The 19,626-nt window shown below is 39.5% G+C and overlaps 3 protein-coding genes across 3 annotated transcripts; 2 read left to right on the top strand and 1 right to left on the bottom strand.

The window, feature by feature from the left end:
- Window positions 1-359: 359 nt before the first annotated feature.
- LOC115562243 (malectin) lies at window positions 360-1,930 on the top strand. Its single transcript, XM_030383329.2, has one exon. It carries the CDS (start codon window positions 512-514, stop codon window positions 1,592-1,594), a length of 1,083 nt encoding a protein of 360 aa, XP_030239189.1. The 5' UTR covers window positions 360-511; the 3' UTR covers window positions 1,595-1,930.
- Window positions 1,931-2,969: 1,039 nt separating this feature from the next.
- On the bottom strand, window positions 2,970-10,840 carry Fatp1 (Fatty acid transport protein 1). The gene is made up of 6 exons (XM_030383320.2): window positions 10,551-10,840; window positions 10,275-10,352; window positions 9,917-10,200; window positions 5,186-5,812; window positions 4,476-4,677; window positions 2,970-4,412 (listed from the first exon to the last, which is right to left on the bottom strand). The coding sequence occupies exons 3-6, from the start codon at window positions 10,018-10,020 to the stop codon at window positions 3,471-3,473; spliced, it is 1,875 nt and encodes a 624-aa protein (XP_030239180.1). The 5' UTR covers window positions 10,021-10,200; window positions 10,275-10,352; window positions 10,551-10,840; the 3' UTR covers window positions 2,970-3,470.
- A 70-nt stretch (window positions 10,841-10,910) lies between these two features.
- Lrr47 (Leucine-rich repeat 47) lies at window positions 10,911-12,501 on the top strand. The gene is made up of 2 exons (XM_030383325.2): window positions 10,911-11,621; window positions 11,692-12,501. Exons 1-2 carry the CDS (start codon window positions 11,049-11,051, stop codon window positions 12,403-12,405), a joined length of 1,287 nt encoding a protein of 428 aa, XP_030239185.1. The 5' UTR covers window positions 10,911-11,048; the 3' UTR covers window positions 12,406-12,501.
- Window positions 12,502-19,626: the final 7,125 nt, after the last annotated feature.

Raw genomic sequence — 19,626 nt, 5'->3', positions numbered from 1 at the left:
TATTTCAAATTATATCAGCAGCCATGAATAGTGACTATGTTTATTGGTTATTTAATCAAAGCTGGCATATTTTTATAAAAATTGTGGGGAATAAAAAAGATGAGTGCAGTGCTCTGTTGAGATAAGTGCGAGATTTATGTTTTGTTACAGACAAATCGTAATAACAAAATGTAACAAAATTAAAGTTAATTTTTTTCACACAATAATACCTTTACAGTTTTTTTTTTTAATTTATTGGAGTATTATTTTTTAAGTTATATTGGTGGTATAATTTAAGTTTTCTTTTTAAATCCATCCCGCGCCGGGTAGTGATGTAAAATGTTGATAAATTGTATCTGCTTTATCGATTAATGCTACTTTTGGTATTTTGTTGCTAGCACATTGCGGCCCACATCAGAATAAAATATTGTTCAATAAATGGATAAACTAATGGTCAGCAAGAAGTAGGCGGTAGAAATTAAACCGCTGCCACGTGTCCGGATAAATTTTTAGTGGACAAATCGAATTCACCATGGCGAAGAAACGAACAACTTTAACAGAAAGAGCCGTGAGAACGGAAAACATGTGCAAATGCAACGTAAACAACTTGCTGGCAAGTTGTGCGATGCCGTTAACGGTGCTGGTATTGGCCTTATACTGCCTCCTGCCACTGGCGCAGGCGGAGCCTTTGAAAGTCGTTTATGCTGTGAATGCGGGCGGTGATGAGCATACGGATCAGAATGGCATACACTACGAGGCGGACCCGCTGAACGTGGGCATTGCGTCGGACTACGGCAAACATTTGCTCATGATTGGCCGTGTCCCAGAGCAGGACGAGGTGCTCTACCGCACGGAGCGCTATCATACCACCACCTTTGGCTACGACTTTCCCGCCGATGGCGATGGCGACTATGCCCTGATTATGAAGTTCTGCGAAGTCTACTTCGATGCGCCCAATCGCAAGGTGTTCGATGTGCTGCTCAATCGCAAGCACACGGTGGTCAAGCAGCTGGATATATACAATCAGGTGGGACGTGGCTCGGCGCACGACGAAATCGTGTACTTTAAGATCATCAACGGGCGCATGCATTACGAATATGAGGGTGAAATCGAGACGTCGGACGTGCGCAATGGTCGACTGCGCCTGGACTTCATCAAGGGCGCACTCGACAATCCAAAGATCAATGCCTTTGCGCTGCTCAAGGGCGACGTCTCGCAATTGCCACGCCTCCACAACACGGAGGCCAGCGAGCGTCGGGCCGAGCCAGAGGAAGAGGACAAGCCGCGTGCAGCGCGTCCACGCGATAATCAGCAGCATCAAGAGCGCATTGTGCGCTACAACGAGCGACCAGCTCAACGAGGCTACGACGAGGACGAGGATGAGGATGACTATGACCTGGAGGAGGGTGAGGCAGATGTACCGCAGCGCCAGCACCACCAGCAGCAATCCCAACAGCAGCCGCAGCAACAGCAATCGGCGCAAGGATCGAAGCGAACGCGCAGTGGTCCACGTCAGCCCAACCCGTATTCAATGGATGACTCCTCCATACTGATGCCCGTGTTCATAGCCATAGGGGCGTTCATACCGCTGCTATTTTGCCTGTGCAAGCTCTGATCCCCATGGGATCGATTCGTGTTGATTTTTGTGATTTTTATAAAAGACTTAATTATATAATTATCGTTTAGTTCATAGCGACGAAATGTAAAAGGTTCAATGTTTCTTTTTCCCCCGCCATATGCCAACGCACAAATCTCCCTCTCTCTCTCTCTCTCTCTTACTTTATATATAAATATTTATATAAAATTGTGTTCCTTTTTATGCATAATCAAATCGGCTCATTTACTTAAGTTTAAAATAATTGATTTTTGAATTTTATCTCTCATATTAAGAACATATTTAATTCGCTTTAAACGAAATCAGTGAAAATAAACTATGTTTGTTATCAACAAATTGTTGCATGATGTCAAGCATTTTTAATTGTTTAATGTTTGATTAGAAATATAGAAGAAGCCTTCTTTATCAGAAAGTACATACATATTATATATTTGTATGAATATAATTGAGATTAATGGCTAACTGAATTATTTGCTCTATTGGACTTCAAATTTTCAGATTATTATTTATTTTTAGCTCTGACCAGAGTTTAACCAAGAAGTTTTTTATAGACAATAATTAGGGTTTATTTGTAAAATTCTGTGGTTATTTATTGTAAGAAAACTTCGTATTTAACTGCTCTAAATGCACTTTTCCATTTATCCATAAAATAAATTGATCATCTTGTTAAACACTGAAACATGAATACTTTCCTAAAATTGTTAATTATTATCATGCCAAATATTTAACTGATGGATAGAGGATTAATTAGTATGCTATTTAATCCAATATCTAAAAACAAATAGTAATCTATATACTTAATGAAGTGAATTGAATTTAGCTCAAATATTTATCCTGAGTTATTCAGAAGTGATTCGCCTTTGTTAGTTTTATTTTCTATATCTATGTACATACATATATACAAATTAACCTTATGTCAAAAATTTAACATACGTTTTCAGCCAGCCCTTATACAGCAAGATAAATGTAGAGTCGTGTGAGGTACTCCACATATTTTGTATATATATATATATATAGATACTCCAGTTCCTTTTTTTTAATTTTCGAGTCTTGTCAAATATTTAGCGACAAGATTAACAGCGTACGCTCTATATAAACCCCATATAAATTGCAAGTAAGGCCTAAAGGTTACTCCCAAGAGTTGATTAAGCAAATGAAGGCATGCAACTGCATTTGCACTTGCCAGCAAATTTTTATAGTGAAGTGCATGTCGGCTAGAGTTCAAGTTCACTGCATTCAACATCCACGGTCAAGCTGTAGACACACGATTACGTGTTTTCGTACGTACGTAATTTGTATGCAAGTGGAGGGAGCAGCATCGTGACATATTAAGAGAAACGCATTGAGCAAAGCATTATAAATACATACGTATATATTCAATAAAGAAAAATTGATTGTAGAACTTTATTATGATAGATAAGCAAGGGATTTATAAAATTAGGACAGTTACCAAATGGCTGCACGTATGTACAGGCTGGAAATAAAGCATTTCACATATTATATAAGCACGTATATATATACTTTATGAAATGGTCTGTGGTCTCTAAAATTCATATACTACTAAGTGACTAAGAATAAGACAAACAAAATTAAACAGACACACACGCGCTCAACACACGCACACTCGCACGTTAAAATTGCACTTAACAAAGTTTTGGGTCAAATGCAAAACAGTCGCAAATGCGTTTCAAACAAAAATGCACAAATTTGCTATATACTAAATACATATGAATATACATATATATATATATATATATATATATATGGGAGTGTGCATTAGTTGAAGAGGTTCTTACACATTAATTAACAGCATTAGGTTTGGATAAGGCAAAGAACCATGGAATAAAAATAAAACATAACCCTGTTAGGCGAGCAACTAAAATCTGATCTCATTGCGTTGCAGCTGCTCGTAGATGCTGGGAGTGAGCCGTTCGTAGCGTCCCTTTGACGTTTGATAGTAGAGCTCATCCTTGACCACATTTGGATCGTAGCCCTCCTTCTGTAGATCCACCTTGCGCAGCTTGAACGTGCCCGTCAGATCCACCTTGGTGAGCAATCGCAGTATCTGAGGACGCGCATAGGTGGGCAGCACCTTGGCAAGATTTGCCGCGAACACATCCAGATCGAGTTCGCGCTGCGGATCGTAGATGGCAGCCATGCCGGCACGTCCCTCGGTGTGCGGTATTGTGACGCCGTACACCACGGTGTCCTTGTAGCCAGCCACGTTGCTGACCTGCGCCTCCACCTCGCTGGTGGACACATTTTCGCCCTTCCAGCGGAATGTGTCGCCCGTGCGATCCTTGAAGTACAAATAGCCCTTCTCATCGGCGACTAGCAAGTCGCCAGACAGAAATGCCATGTCACCATGCTTGAACACGTCCCTGACGATCTTCTTGGCCGATGCCTTGGCATCGACATAGCCAAGAAACTCGCGCGACGGATTGCCTTTGACGATTTTGCCAATGAAGACGCCGGGCTCGTTGGGCTCGCACAGCTCGCAGAGGCCATCCTTGTTGCGGATGGGCTCGCCCGTATCGGGATCAGCGCGTATAATGGAAATCGGATAAACCTTGGGCAAGATGCGCGACACAAAGCCAATGGCGCCCACAGTGTTGTCATGGTTCATAATGTTCGCATTGCCCTCGGTGGCGCCATAGAACTCGCCCACTTTGGCAATGTTGAAGCGCTCCACAAACTGTGGCCAAATCTGCGGACGCAAACCGTTGCCAAACATCAAACGCACACGATGCGCACGATCGTACTCGGATGGCTTGGTGGCCAGAATGTAGCGGGCCATTTCACCAATATATTGACCAATCTGTGGGGATAGTTATTATCAGATCAGGCAGCTGATAGACGGAATGAATACAACAACACTTACAGTAGCATTGAACTTGGCGCAGTCGGCAAAGTAGTTGGTGGCCGAGAACTTCTTGCGTATGCACACCGTGGAGCCAAAGACCACAGCCTGACCCATGCACATGATGCCTCCAGCGGTGTGGTATAACGGCAAAGGCGTGTAGAACGTATCATCCTCCTTGAAGCCCATGGTGTAGTGGATGCCGGCGGCAATGAATAAATAACTGCGAGGAGAGGAAGAGATTTCAATTAATGTAAATTATTTAGAAAAAAAAACAATAAATAAATCTCGAGTCTTCTAGTCTGAATAGTTATGCTATAAATAAATTTTTTAATTAAATTCTATAGTAATATTCGCTTTAAATTATATCTTTAATATTTATATAAAGCCGACAAAGCATTAAACCTCCCTCAGTTTTCACTTTGTATTTGATCTTCTTTGGTCTAGAGAATAATTGAATCGAAATTAAGCAAATTCTATTTTTAAAAAGTTATATATGTATATATCAATTGAATATCAAGTGTCTATATATATGCCATTCAATTACAGACATTGCACGAATGCATTTGAGCAGCTGGGAAGAAAGGCATTCGTTTACAACGATTAGTCTATCGAATGAGTTGAATTGACTGCAATTGAATACCTTCAAGAGGTGTAAAGCCCCCATTGATAGTGGTCTAAAGTAAATACTCGATTGTGGCCCAGTTTAGCTAACTTCACTTTGTTCTTACCGCGAATGCGAGATGACGGCGGCCTTGGGCAAGCCCGTGGTGCCCGAGGTATAGATGTAGACGAGCTTGTCGTGGTGGCCCATCTGCGTCTTGCCGGGCTTGGCCACACTGGCTGCCGTGAGCAGCGTATTCAGATTCTTGGCCTGCTTGATGGCATCCGATTGAGTGTTGTTGTTCTCGTTGTTGAACTGGAAAAGTGCCATGTCGGCTGGCAGATCTTTGGTGACATCGGCAACGGCCTCCACGAAATCCTCGCCATAGATGAGGGCATTGCAGTGGGCCACCGTGATGCTGTGCAGCAGCGACGGGCCACGCAGATTCGTATTGATCAGCGGCGTAATGATGCCAATCTTGGACAGGCCCAGCCAGGTGGCCACATACTCGGCCCGGTTCTCCAGCAGCAGGCCGACCACATTGCCCTTCTGGTAGCCCTGCGCCTGCAGCACGTTGGCCACACGGTTCGCGTGCTCGTTGACCTGACGGAAGGTCCATCTCTGTGTGTCGCTGACGACGGCCACCTTGTCCGGATGCGCCTGCACATTCTCCTCGAAGACATCGGCCACGGTGTTGTTGAGACGTTCACGCCGTTTCGTGTAGCGCAACAGCTTTCCATAGGCCCACAGAGCGCTAAAGAAGAAAAAGAGCGCAAATAAACACGATTAACGCTGAGTTGTTATAAAAAGCGAAAATAATGTGTGTGCGTGTGTGTGTGTGTGTGTGTATGGGCATTATCAATCGATCTACTGGAATTGCGTGTTTTATGGCTCGATTGTGAAAATAAACCAAAATAGCTCAAGCGTGCCCAGATAAGGCCTAAAGTGCATACAGCCATGGCCCACAACTGTGAGGGCAGGGAAGGGCAGCGGCGCAATTGCCATCGAGTGTAGCTGTGAAATCAGTTTGCAGCGTTTTCTAATGGAATAATCAGGCAAATGCTGCACTAAATCAAGAGCGAAAGTTTATGGCTACGAATTTGATAACTAGCTGGAGTTTAGGTAAATTTTATTTTGAATTCCATAAAGAATGTTTGTATATAATATATATATTTATATATTTATGCATATACTATGTCCAATATAAGAGGGTACTTTAATCTAATTACTAATAATTGAACAACTGTTATTTATCAATTATTCAAATGCAAATGTTATCAACTGAATTAAGCACTTAACTATGTATTCTATGTATTATTTATTTATTTTAGAAAATTTGGCAATTTCAATCAAAATTTACGCGCTTAAACTGTAAACTAGCATATTAAATAATTGTATAACTATTCAAATTATTTATTAAATAATATATACGAATTTTACTATACGTATGTAAAATATTTTCAAATTTATATACATCATAAAATTTTTCTACGATATCCATATATCACTCCTATCATTTGACTCTTCTAGAATTAAAGCCATTTAAGTGCAGTCTGCAATCAACAACTTGATTCTATTATACTGCTAATATATATATATTATATACATATGCAAACATATTAATTTAACTATACTATCACAAACTATGACAGTATGTGAGAAAAGTATTATTAAATAAAGAACTATCCACATGAATTCACTCGCTTACGATTGTTATTATGATTGTGTAGATATAACTTTAGATATTCACTTTATAGATTTAATATGGGTTTATTACTGTTACATACAAGCTTAACATATTTATCTACTATGTGAGCATCGATTCTATACTCCAAGCCACTTACTATAGCGCTTCAGTAAACGGATAAACATTGCAGAAAACCAATATACTCTATTCACTAATTGATCGTGTAGAGGAACACAAAATCTGATACCGACCGCAAAAGATATTCGAGCTGACACGCATTGTAATTAAAGAATATGCTGAACGAGTAGTTTTTGTGGTTTATCATTCCGATATATGCATATGCAGATATTTTTGTAGTCCTCTATATACATGCTAGTATTAGGTATCTTTTTAGTATAGCTATATACACTATACTATATTTGTATTGATTTCTGTTTAGCATTTTCTGATATACAATATATAATATAGTACGTTAGTATTGATGCTCTATAATAAAAGAGAATGAACTGAAAATAAAAACCCAACAAACCAGTTGAGTGAATTCTGTTAAGCGAAACAACTATCTGGTAAAAATAGTTCAAGTCAGAGTTACCAATTAAAGCAGAACATATAGGTATACAGCTAAATAGATTTCTATCTTATACATAAATCACACTGTGTAGATCAAAGGTTATTTTAGAATCTGAATTCAAGCTAGAATAAACTTAAATAAATTTCAAGTAGATCGCCTGCCTTGAATAAAGTTTCTAAAGTTATTACTAGATTATACAGATATAATCAAATAAATAATATATTAGAGAAACAAGCAAAAACAATTGTCAAATAAAGTTTTTAGCGCTTTTCATTAATTTTGAACACCTGACTAACTTTAGCCAACTCTCCTAACTGTTAAGTGTTTTATTAGACTCAAGTGTAGAAAGTAAGCAAATGTTATTTTAAGGAAAGTTGGAGTGGGTAATAATTCATATATATATATGTATATATATGAAGCATAACGGAAAGTTAACGAGCGTTATCTACAACCCCGTTGGCAATAATCGCCCCCCACTGGGCATTCAGCTCTATATCTGTACGATCCAGAATCTAGCTTAGTATTTCTATCGATCTATAGACCTTTTGCACCGCACTCGAATTTGCTTTGCACTTGAGCGTACTTTGCACTCAGCGGTAAGTGTAGCATAGCTGATAAGATAGCTGGCTTAAGCAATTGCTCGGATTAGTTACCCCATGTCGTTGCTCTGAAAATTAATTCAGCTTTGTAATTATAATGTCAGAGGCCTTCTCTGGGTGTCAATTCAGGCGATAAACTGCCAATTGGCATGCTTATACATAGAAATACATATATATGTACAGATATATTATGTTTCTGTGCACTTTTAGCCAACTCGAGATCATGCGCGAGTTGAGTAAGGTCGTCAAGAAACAACTTGCAGCAACTAACCGATCTTAAGAATTTTGCTCATTAACTCGAAATTCGTTTGGCCTTGCTGGAACTTGATCTTACGTATTGCTGTTGCCTCTGTGGCAATAAAACGAATTTTAGCAACTTTTTTGCGACTCTGATTCTCAATGCCAAGCAAGCAACGTAATAATATGTCATGGAGATCTATAAAATTATGGTTTTCAACACAGTCGATTGAAAGTTGAGTAGTTGATGGAGGTATTATGGGGACAGCAGTTGTATTTTGAAAACACATTTCATTCATGTTTTACTTTACGGTTCGAAATTTGATATTATAAATTGTGATAGAGATATACACAGCTGTTTTGGCATAGAATTGCATTGTCTGTTCCTTTTCGTATTATTTACGAATCAAGTTTCAAAGCAAAAATATAATTGAGTTGTCCAGATTTTATGTTAACACTTAAAAGCCAAAAGTCTAATGTAACTGAAATAGACTTTTAGGATGCCTTTCTAAAATAATAATAATACGATCTTTCTAGCAAACCTTGTGTTTAGCTTCTGTTTTGGAAAATTATCTTACAATGCCTAGACTATATTATGTGTCGTATATCATATATAAGTATCCATTCTCCGCTATTTCCTATCAACCACATCAGACTACGTGTCACATGCAAAGTATTCCATAGATCAGCGCCCTCTCTGCCAGGCACATCGGACATTTATAATTGTCATTTGCATTGAATTAGTCTAGCTCGAGCTCAACGCCGAGCGCAGGCAACCCTAGGCTGAGCGCTGGGCTACCAATATGTGCTACTTCCGCAAATTTTAATTGAATTTTGAATTGGAGACAGAGGGCGAGAGAGCGAGAGAGCACACAAGCAATAATAAAACCCCCAAAGTAAGTTGTTTGACGACGTTTTCAAGAACAGTTCGTGCGACGCTAACGTCGACGTCGACGTCGACGTTGTTAACTGTGCCAGTGGCTACAACTCTGCTTCTTCCGCCCAGCTCAAAGAGAGCGCAAGAGACAAAAGACAAAAAAAAAAAAAAAAAAAAAATTAGTATGCGGTGCAGAAACTCTTCACGTATTATCGCATGGATTGGGCAGCCGCTCAATCGTGTATGAAAAGTGAATTTGATTTTCGAAGTTTGTTTTGGTTTGTGTTTTTTTTTTATCCACCTAGTGGCACTGTTCGCAGCGACCTTGAACCTGAATAAGTCAATGACTGGTAATAAAAAATATAGGAACTACGATAAAAATAAATGCGTAACTGATAACTCAATTGGATGACACATTCTGGCATATGTTTTTGTTTACATGGCGCCATTAAAAATGTCCATACATAGCTTTGTATGTATATGCTTGTGAAAAGTCATGAAAAAGAGAAAACTTCAGCTGTAGCTTTTCACACATCTATGAATAGTGGCTGCGGCTGCGGCTGCTGCAGACAGTCGACCCCAATAGAAGGCAAAAACGAGTTTTTCCGTTTTGTTTTTTGCCGTTTTACTTGTTATGCGCTTTGGGGTACAATGGGCAAAGTATACGACGATCTGTTTGCGGTTGAATAGTGGACACAAAGGCAGAGCGGAGCGACGGTCAGAGAGAGAGAGAGAGATGATTGTCAAATGGCTTTATAAAAGAATATGTAAATTGTATTGAAATGCACACCACTTGCGGTATTGTAAACGAATCAAAACATTATGGCGCACACCACGCCACACACACACGCAAACACACAATCTGAGCACACATACACGAAACTCACGTTAAATCTCGTTTGGCTGTTGCTCCCGCGATGTAGAACCAGCGCCAAGACCTTGTTAGCAGCAAAGCGATGATCGCAGCAAGTAACGCAAAAAACCAGCCCATTGTATTCAGTGTATAGACGACACAGGCGACTGTCAAAGCGAATGCAACCGTCGCGCAAAAATAGCGAAATATGACTAAAAACCGTTCGCGTCGTTGGCGCTTGCGTTGCTGTAGTGATCGATAGCTTAGCGATAACGACTGCCGATGCTGATGATCAGCTGTGTTGGTAGCGCTACGCAACTGTTGAGCAATAAAGTTGCCAGATTATATACAAAACACGAAATGAGAATAGCATTTCTATTTGAAATACTTACATTCGTGCTATAAAGCGCACAATTATCAATATTGATAACCACGTTGCGAGTCACATCATTGTCCAATAAAGTGTTATGCTGCAGAAAATATTGCATAACTTAGTTTTATTGTTGTATTGTTTATTCAAATAATTAACGCGCCATTTCAGCAAAGCTTTCGACTATGTTAGCTTTTGAAAGCTTCAATTGTTAGCAACCGCAGTTATTGACTTTTGCATTAATTTGCATATAAAGTTTACATAGCCATTAACAAACAGCTGCAATAGCAATACTTACAGTTAGTTCGCGCCTTTGTGGAATGTTGTCGCAATTGTTATACCGCAAGCGTTGATAACGCGTTTCATTACGTTGTCACAAGAATCCATTGAACATATAGAACGGTAAAAATTGTCGACGAAAGCGTACAACTTTGCGAAATAACATTTCTCTGCGTCTACCGGGCTGTATGGGTAAACCCCTAGTCAAGCTACTCTAAAAACACTTTCGAAAGCGACTCGAGCAATTTGTGTCGTATTGTAATAATTTTCGATGTTTGCGATTATCCTGCGTGGGTGTTCCGTGAACTAGTTCTAAGAAATCAGCTGATGTTATTTAAAGGAAATAAGCGCCAAATGCATTAGTTATCGATGATTTCCAGCTATCGGCTTGCAACAGCTGTTCAATGCTTAACCACATGGCAACACTGCGAGCAAATTAAAGCCGTAACAAAAACTTTTTACAAAGCGAGGCATTTGGTGGTATTTTTTTGTTGCTGGAAATCAAAATAGCTGCGCTATGAAAATATTATGTGAAGTGCAGGTTCTAAACCGCACAACGCAAGCAAATCGCACGCCTCGTCCTGTCAAATCCACTCTGGCCATTGGCTACAAGCAAAGCGCGCGTGATTCCAACGGGAATAACAAAAAGGAATTGGAAATGGTGCTATTTACGCCACAGGCAAAAGCCGGCACACGATATAAGGTGCTTGACAATATACACTGTGTGCACACCAAATTTGTGCTAGATGGCAAGGCGACCATTGGCTTCAAGCAGCCAGCAGAGAATCTGCTCATCAAATGTGATCCCATACAGCTGAAGGGCTTCCTGCAAACCCTCAAGCTAGGCATGGAGGGCAAAGATGCCATCAATCTGAGACTGAACATTGCCAACACAACGGCCATACCGCAGAAATCCCAGCCGCAGCTGCGCATGACAATTAACAAACGTAGCGAGTATCCCATCAAAGGTTTTCCGCGTACCCTCAAATCGCTGACCATCAAAAATATTCAATTGGTGAAGCTGAGCTTCGAGATCTGCACGCTCCGCAATCTAACAACGCTCGATATCAGCGGCAACAAGCTAACCAAGGTTTCCACAAAAATTTATTTCAACTTTGTTCGCTAATGTATATATTAATATATTTATTCAATCTCCACAGATACCCAAGGAATTGGGTCGCCTCTCATTGACCACGCTGCACTTGAGCAATAATGCCCTGGGCGAGCTGAATGATTGGTGCTGGCTGCGTGGCAGCAACCTGCGTGCGTCTCTCTGTGAGCTCGATTTGTCGGACAACGGACTGAAATACTTTCCGCCAGATCTGGTCAAGTTGGATCGTCTGGTTACGCTCAATCTGAATCACAATAATCTGACCTATCTGCCCTTTGCCATACGCCGTCTGCAGAAGCTGCGCTCGCTCCATGTGTCTAGCAACAAGCTGGAATCTCTGCCCGTTAGCATTGAGGATCTGCACATTGATCTGCTGGATGTGTGGGGCAATTGTTTCAAGGGTTTCAATATGGAAGCAGCCCGTAAACAATTGAAACGCCCAACTGGCGGATGCACGCCCGCGCAGCTTTGGCTGCAGGCGGCACGCACTGTGGCCAGCCAGAAGCTGCCCTATTCGGAAAGCACACTGCCCGCCATCCTCATCGAACTCATCTCAGAGGCGCCCACGTGCCTCTGCGGCAAGCTGTGCTATGCGATGGAAGCACGCGATCTGCTGAAGCGCGTCATGCAGCCCAAGTTCACCAATATCAAGAACTTGACCTACAGTCGCGAGCATCAAATCTACTCGGACGTTGTCATCTGCGGCTCCAATTGTGCTGCCTATCAGCAGCTGAAGAGTCTATTCACTCTACTCGTCCCTTGATTTAGTCTATTTCATTTCAATTTATTTGTTGCCTGTTGTGAGATGAGATGTCGACTGAGAAATTTACATACACACATTTTATTTATTTTGCTATTATTTAGAGATCATTCCAAACATTTTCTATTTCTATAACAAACTTTTCATTTTTCAAGCCATTAAATTAAAATGCGACTGAAATAATATTTATTATATATAAAAATAAAAAGTCTATGCCAATAAAATCGAATTTAATTATGTAATATAAAACGTGTATTATATGTAAATATATTTTATAATAAATATATTGGATAGTTAATGTAATGTAGTATTTGCTCTGTTTCATATGTATATAATATATATTTAATAGTCATATAGTCTCGGCTTCATTTGGATTCTGATTTTCAGCAAATATAAATAATTTAAAAAAAAAATACAAATTTTGTTTCTTCTGTTTTCAATTATAATTTATTATATATAAAATATATCATAATATATAGTATTATATATTATATAATTATATAAATTATTGCAGCAATTTGTAATAAATTAATAAAATGTAAATTATTTCAAATCCCTAACAGATCATATCATAATCATATTTGTTTTATATCCTTATATATATATATATGCCTTGCTTTCCTAGCATTATCTCTAGTATTTAGTATTTAGTCTTTAATATTCATTTCATCTTCTATCTCTTGTTAATAAGCCAGATTCGTGTCTCCCCTCCTCTGCCGCCTCCTGCTCTGATGTATGCATGTAATGATTACTTTTCATTTTGTTTGGGCTCATGGGCTCATTGTATGGCTGGCCTGCCTGCTTGCTTGTTGCCGATAAGAGAAACTCTTCGTTAAAGCGTAATCAGCTCGCATGTGAAGCGCACTTTGCGGCTGCAATGAAAGCAGCTGCGAAGTAGGACTCTCAATCGGGGACTCTCGCTTTCACTGCTGCTCACGCACACATAAAGACATTTACACGCACACGCACACACACACGCCCGAGCTGTTACCCAGTCCCAGACTCTCTGCCCAGTTTCAGCATGCCAGCCACGCCCCCTGCTCCCATGGCGCAACGCTTACTTTGTTTTCATATAACGGGCGCTCGTTGTTTTTATTATTAAAAGCTTCGTGCGTATGTGACTTGCATAAATGCTGGCAATAGCATGACTTTTTATCAGCCTTAAACTGACACCTAAGCACACACACACACACACGCACACACACACATACTCCAGTAGAGTTGCTATCATTTTCTTGGCATTTTCCGTTCAGCTTTATCAAATCAAAACTCCGAGGCGCTGCTACTTTTTTAAATAAGCATAAACACACTGGGACAGTCTTCTGTCTGCTGTCTCCAGCCTCCACTCGCCACGCCTCCCACTTGGTAGACAAAAAAAAGAAGAAGCAGAAAGTCTTAATGTGCAGTTGGGGAATTCGGGCCAGAGCAAGCAAATAGGCAAAAGGCTAAGGATGCGGCATGACTTGTGGCAAAATTCGGCCTAACTATAAAAATCTTTATCGGCATGCGTGTAAAGCAGAGAGAGAGAGAGAGAGCAGGAGGAGTACGAGAAGGAGAAGAGCAGCTGGAGGGGAGCCACAGCACAAATCCAATTTTGAGCAGCATTTAAGTGTCCTGCCAACGTCTATGCCATTTCCTGTGACCCCTTCAGCTGCCTATTAAAGAACAAGTGGGCTTTCTCTCTCTCTCTTTCTCTCTTTTACAGCTATGCATATACTAACATACATGTATATACTTTATGTGTGTGTGTGTGTGTGTGTGTGTGTGTTTGGCTTGTTCTGGCCGTGACATTGTCATGGGCTTCTGCTCTGCAAATATTTGACTCGATTTTATGTTCCTTTGGCTCTTTTTTCGGCGCGCGCCTAAAAGGCTGCAATGAAAAGTTATTCTACAAAAGGAAGCAAACTTTATTTACATAAATGATTTAAATATATTTAACAAATATGCACAGATTGAGTAAGCGTGTAGAACATTTAGATAAATAGCGAAAGTTAAGCTGTGTTCAATATAAACCAAATTTTGATACAATTTTTTTTTTATTTTTTGTTTATTCTTTTTTGATTTCATTTATTAATGTCTTAGACTCTATATTATTATTTTTAACCTATATTATGGGCTAGAAGCCAGTATTTACACTATATACAATTATTTACAAAATTTATTCCGATTGCAGCACATAATAGCGAACGTACCAGCTGGCGCCTGTGAGTCTCCTTAAAATACAAATTCAAATGCAATGTGCAATGTGAGTCTGTATTTGGCATCATTCGCCTCTGGTACTGGAACTTCCTCCAAGAGCACGGCTGGTGGTATTCTCCGTCTCAGCTGTTGGTGGCAATGTTTCAGCGCCTGGCCATGTCCGCAAAGTCCTGGATGCCGTCAGCACCCAGATCTGTAGGTCACTCACACATCATCTGCGAAGGTGGCCAGTATAGATGTCTATACAGGCTAATATCTGGCTGCGTATATTGCTCTATCATCTATCATCAGCCAGATTTACAAGCCAGCAAGAATCCAGAGTTTCTTACTTCGTCCTGACGATACAGCAATTCTCTCCTCTGGATACCTTACTGCACTTACCTACAAAGAAAGAGTACAAATAATTATATCCCATTAAATAGCATTAACCTCTAAAAGCAAGCAACAATTGGAACAACTTAAAATACTTAGTTGTAATATTAAGCAAAAAATGAATATTATATTAATTTTTAAATATTAATAAATGTTTTTACTTATTCTAAAAATCTAATATTTAATCTTATACAAAAATATTTGATAGTTTATATTTTTTAAACCTTTTTATATATCGATTTTATAAATTTTGTTTTATAATTTTTTTTTTTTTTTTTTTTTTTTTTTTGCAAAATTAAAACTGTTTATTTCAAGTGAATACATAAATATTAAAAAAAAAATTTAATTATTCGTATTTTATCTACTTACCATTGAATATTAAAAAACACAATTTCTTCAAAGTATCTAATTTAAAAATATGTATATTAGTAAGCCAATAACCCTGTCAAAAATGTATTTCAAAACTCTCATTACTTTTCTATATAAACAGAATTGGGCAACAATTTATGTTATGAACATGATAAATATACGAAAAATATCCAAATTTTCGTTTATTAATAGCCATAAAAACCAAAAAATATAAAAAAAATGGTTTTATAGAGTCAAGTTATTGCAAAAAAAAAAGAAGATATATGTATATCCAAAAAGTGTCTGTCTGCGCTTAATAAAATGAGCCAACCCTCAATCATTTGCACAAAACTTGGGAGGCCCCCCCAAAAAAGTGAAACAAAAAAGATGCCAAGTCAGCGGAGGCTGGGGAATATTTGTTGTCGAGGGGGGAGGTACTGCTCTGGACAGCTCTACTCTACTCTACTCTGCTCTGTCTCCCATAAAGTGCGCTTCAAAGGCAGTAAAAACTCCATTAACTGTCATCAAAAATGCATTTCGCATGCAGCAAATGGCCAAGAGCAGAGAAAGTTTTGGGATGCGGAGGGCTCGGCCATCAAATGGAATAGAATGAAATGGCGCAAATCAAAACACATCGAATAAATCAAAGAGAGCGAGTGCCAGGGCCAAAGCGCACAAAATAAAAGTAGAAAAATCTGCAAGCTCTGATGGCTAACGATGAGGCAAACACACATTTTTATGGCTAATGAACGTAGCAGCAGCAGCATCGGGAGGACTGGGAGTAGCAGGAGAAGCAGGAGGCACAGCATCAGTCGGTTGAGTCGTCTCTCGTGTGCTGGCCACATTTTTATGCATGCTTGGGGCACAAATTAACTTTCCAATAGATATGGGGGTGGTCTCTGTCTGTGTGGCACTGTCACTCCCCCTGCATTACACGCCCCCGCGCCATGTCCTGCCACCCACCCGCGCTGCGGCATTAAATTTATCCCCAATTTGCGTGCAGTGTGCCAACATTTTATGCTCGGCTGCTTTGGCGTCTGGCGCTCCACTTTGGCTTATCAAATTTTATTAGCAGGCCAGCAAATTGTTGCAAGACGACAAATAACTTCACTTTCGGGTGGTGCGCACCGCACTGCTAACAAGTTATGAGCCACCCACCCTAAAGAAAATGTGAGCCAGTAAGAAGTTGATGTTAGGCTCAATCGACTGCGTAATACCCGTTCATGTCGCAAAATTTATAAATAAATATAAGACAAAAAGTTTTGTGTTTTATGTAAATAATTTCGTTAATTTAATTAAAAGTTGTAGTACATAAAATTTGGTGGTATTTTAATAAGGCTATGGAAAATATGTATGGTTATCTTATTTGAGAGCAAAAATTAAAATTTTTAGGTATTTATATGTATGTATATATTTTCCTCGGAATATTTCGTCTAGAAGTGTTTCCTCCATTTTTTCTTCAAAGATTTTCCCGAAGTATTTTTCCGAAGTATGTCCTCCAATCATGTCGTCCTCCAGGTATTTCTTCCAAGTATTTCCTTCAAGTCTAGAATGAAAATTGAATATTTGAAGATTAAATGAATTAAATAATAAATAAGAATAATAAAATTTACCTTAATAAACTTCGGCAACAGGTTCAGCTATACGCTCAGGTAGATATTTTGTCGCAAATTGATTTTGTAGGCAATTAAGACTTTGATGGCGACAATACTTTTGAAAGCCAATATACTTGATTTCCATACACTGAGCACCAAAAGAATGCAGCTGACTTTCGCAGACTTGGCCAAGGTACGCGCGTATGATTTGTCGTTGCTATCAATTTCTAAGCTTTGAAGCCGAAAAACCAACCCTCCGAATTTGGAGCTGGCGCTCAGACGGGCGGGGGTGGAGAAGCTAAGAAAACGACCGGAAAAGTGCAAACACACGCGAAACTGTCGTCGCGCTGCGATGGGGGCTTGGCTTGCCTAGCTTTCGTCTGACTCGGTCTGGCCTGACGCGTGCACGAGCCCAATAAATACGTTTTGATAGGCTTATGACCGGGTTCTATACCAGCTACTACCGCCAGGAGACTAACCCGATATTATATCAAATTTACTCGCCAACTGTTATAGCGAGCCGTGATAAGGATTCACAGGCCGACGAGCAGTATAAAATCAATAAACACGGCGACACTTTCCAAATGACTCGGCTTTAAGGCGCTTAAGTTATTATAACATTCCAAGCTTATAAATGCAGGCTACAAAAACAATTCGAAACGATTCTGAAACTATTGCTATTTTACTTTTAATAATTTGTTTTTAAAAAATACTGCTCCTCCAACATCACTAATATTTACTCCCGCATACTTCCAAGGGATTCCACCTTCCTCTACTAAATAAACGGGATAATACTTTCCCTAATGCAAAAAATATGATTCAATCCAAGACCACTCGAAGACCCTATCTAGATCGACTCGACAACTAAAATTGTTTTCTCCACCACAAATACCACTAACATTGACAATTTTCCAGTCTTAGGCCGACGAGCAGTATAAAATCAATAAACACGGCGACACTTTCCAAATGACTCGGCTTTAAGGCGCTTAAGTCATTATAACATTCCAAGCTTATAAATGCAGGCTACAAAAACAATTCGAAACGATTCTGAAACTATTAATTATATATAATTTGTTTTTAAAAATACTGCTCCTCCAACATCACTAATATTTACTCCCGCATACTTCCAAGGCATTCCACCTTCCTCTACTAAATTAACGGGATAATACTTTCCCTAAACCACTCTAAGACCCTATCTAGATCGACTCGACAACTAAAATTGTTTTCTCCACCACAAATACCACTAACATTGACAATTTTCCATTCTTAGATAAACAAATAAGGACTGTGCCATTCCAGCTCACTTTTAGCCAAGTATTATTTTTGGCTATATGCATTCGCCCTTTTTGAAAATATCTAATGTGAAGAAAATGCGAACTTTTGTCAAAAAACAACGTTCGAACAAGATATGGAAATTCAGTGAGGCGCTCTCATCTGATGTCCAACAGCCCCTTAAGAGAAAACACTTCATACCGATCAAACCGACCAAACAATCAACCGAACAACCAATGAACCAAACAACCAAAGAACCAAAGAACCAAACAACCAGTACCCCTTTCCAGCCGTCTCAACCTTTATCTTGGTTGAATCTGACCTGCGGCCAGGCCGAACTCAATCGCAAAATGTTTAAGAAACGGCAAATCAGTCAAATAAAAAAAAAAAATGACTAAGATGAGCAAAGAAAAAATTCAAATACATATACATTGGCAAAAATCAATTTTCAATTTAAAATTTAGATGGAACACCCCGATGCGTTCGAGCGAAAAATGTAAATAGAAGCGAAAGTTTACCCCAGTGGAGGGCACAGCTACAGGTTGCATCATATGCCCCTGGGGAGATGGGCGTAGCAGGCTGGGGGACGGGTAGACAATTTCAAAGTCAAATATTGCCGCATAAATCGGGCGGGCAAAAGTTTGCTTTGCGGCCAGTGGAAAAGTGGAAATTTGTTATTTGTGCACTGGGCGCGCTGCTTATTTTTTTCTCCGCCCCCCTCTTCTGGCAAGCTCTTTGATTTTTATCGCTTTTGCCGATTTTTTTACGAGCTCAGTGGCATTGTTGAGATTACGGCAGCATTAAGCACCCAAAGCCCGCGACCCGCTTTGTCACCAATTCTTACGCTGCCTCGTACATTAGCCAAATTCTCGGAAGCAAACCTAAGAATTCGTATGCCAGCTGTGCATACATAAAATAATAGTATGGAAATTGCTTCCGAGTTCGTCTGCTTGGCAGACCTACATTGAATGCACAGACGAAATTCAGCCACTGATAAGAGATCTAGCGTCCGAAAATAGTAAGCTGCGGGTTTACAAGGACGAGACGTAGAGCTCGCGCAACACGACAGATCAAGATGACTCCTGCTAAGGGCTACATAAAGTATCATTCCAAAGCATAAAGTATTTTTTTCCTACTCAAACGTCACGTCAAGACTTTGCAAGCATACAAATCAAAACTACAAACCAGATACAGGATTCAAATTTCCAAAATTTTAATTTTTTTTTTTTTAACAATTTGGTTTATAAAAATACTGCTCCTCCAACCCACACTAGGGTTACATCCGAAATATAGACAGCACCTATTATGCAGACTTCAATTTGATTGCAAAAAAAGTCACAGAGCATGGCTGAATCAAATCTTCCATGTCCTTAAAACTTTGCAAGCATACAAATGAAAACTCCCGGACATGAATATCTATATTCAAATGTCCAAAATT

The sequence above is a fragment of the Drosophila navojoa genome, chromosome 3, assembly GCF_054131105.1.
Source record: "Drosophila navojoa isolate 15081-1374.11 chromosome 3, UAZ_NAV_1.0, whole genome shotgun sequence".
NCBI classification, from domain to species: Eukaryota; Metazoa; Arthropoda; class Insecta; order Diptera; family Drosophilidae; genus Drosophila; species Drosophila navojoa.
This window is presented reverse-complemented; position numbering and strand designations above follow the sequence as displayed.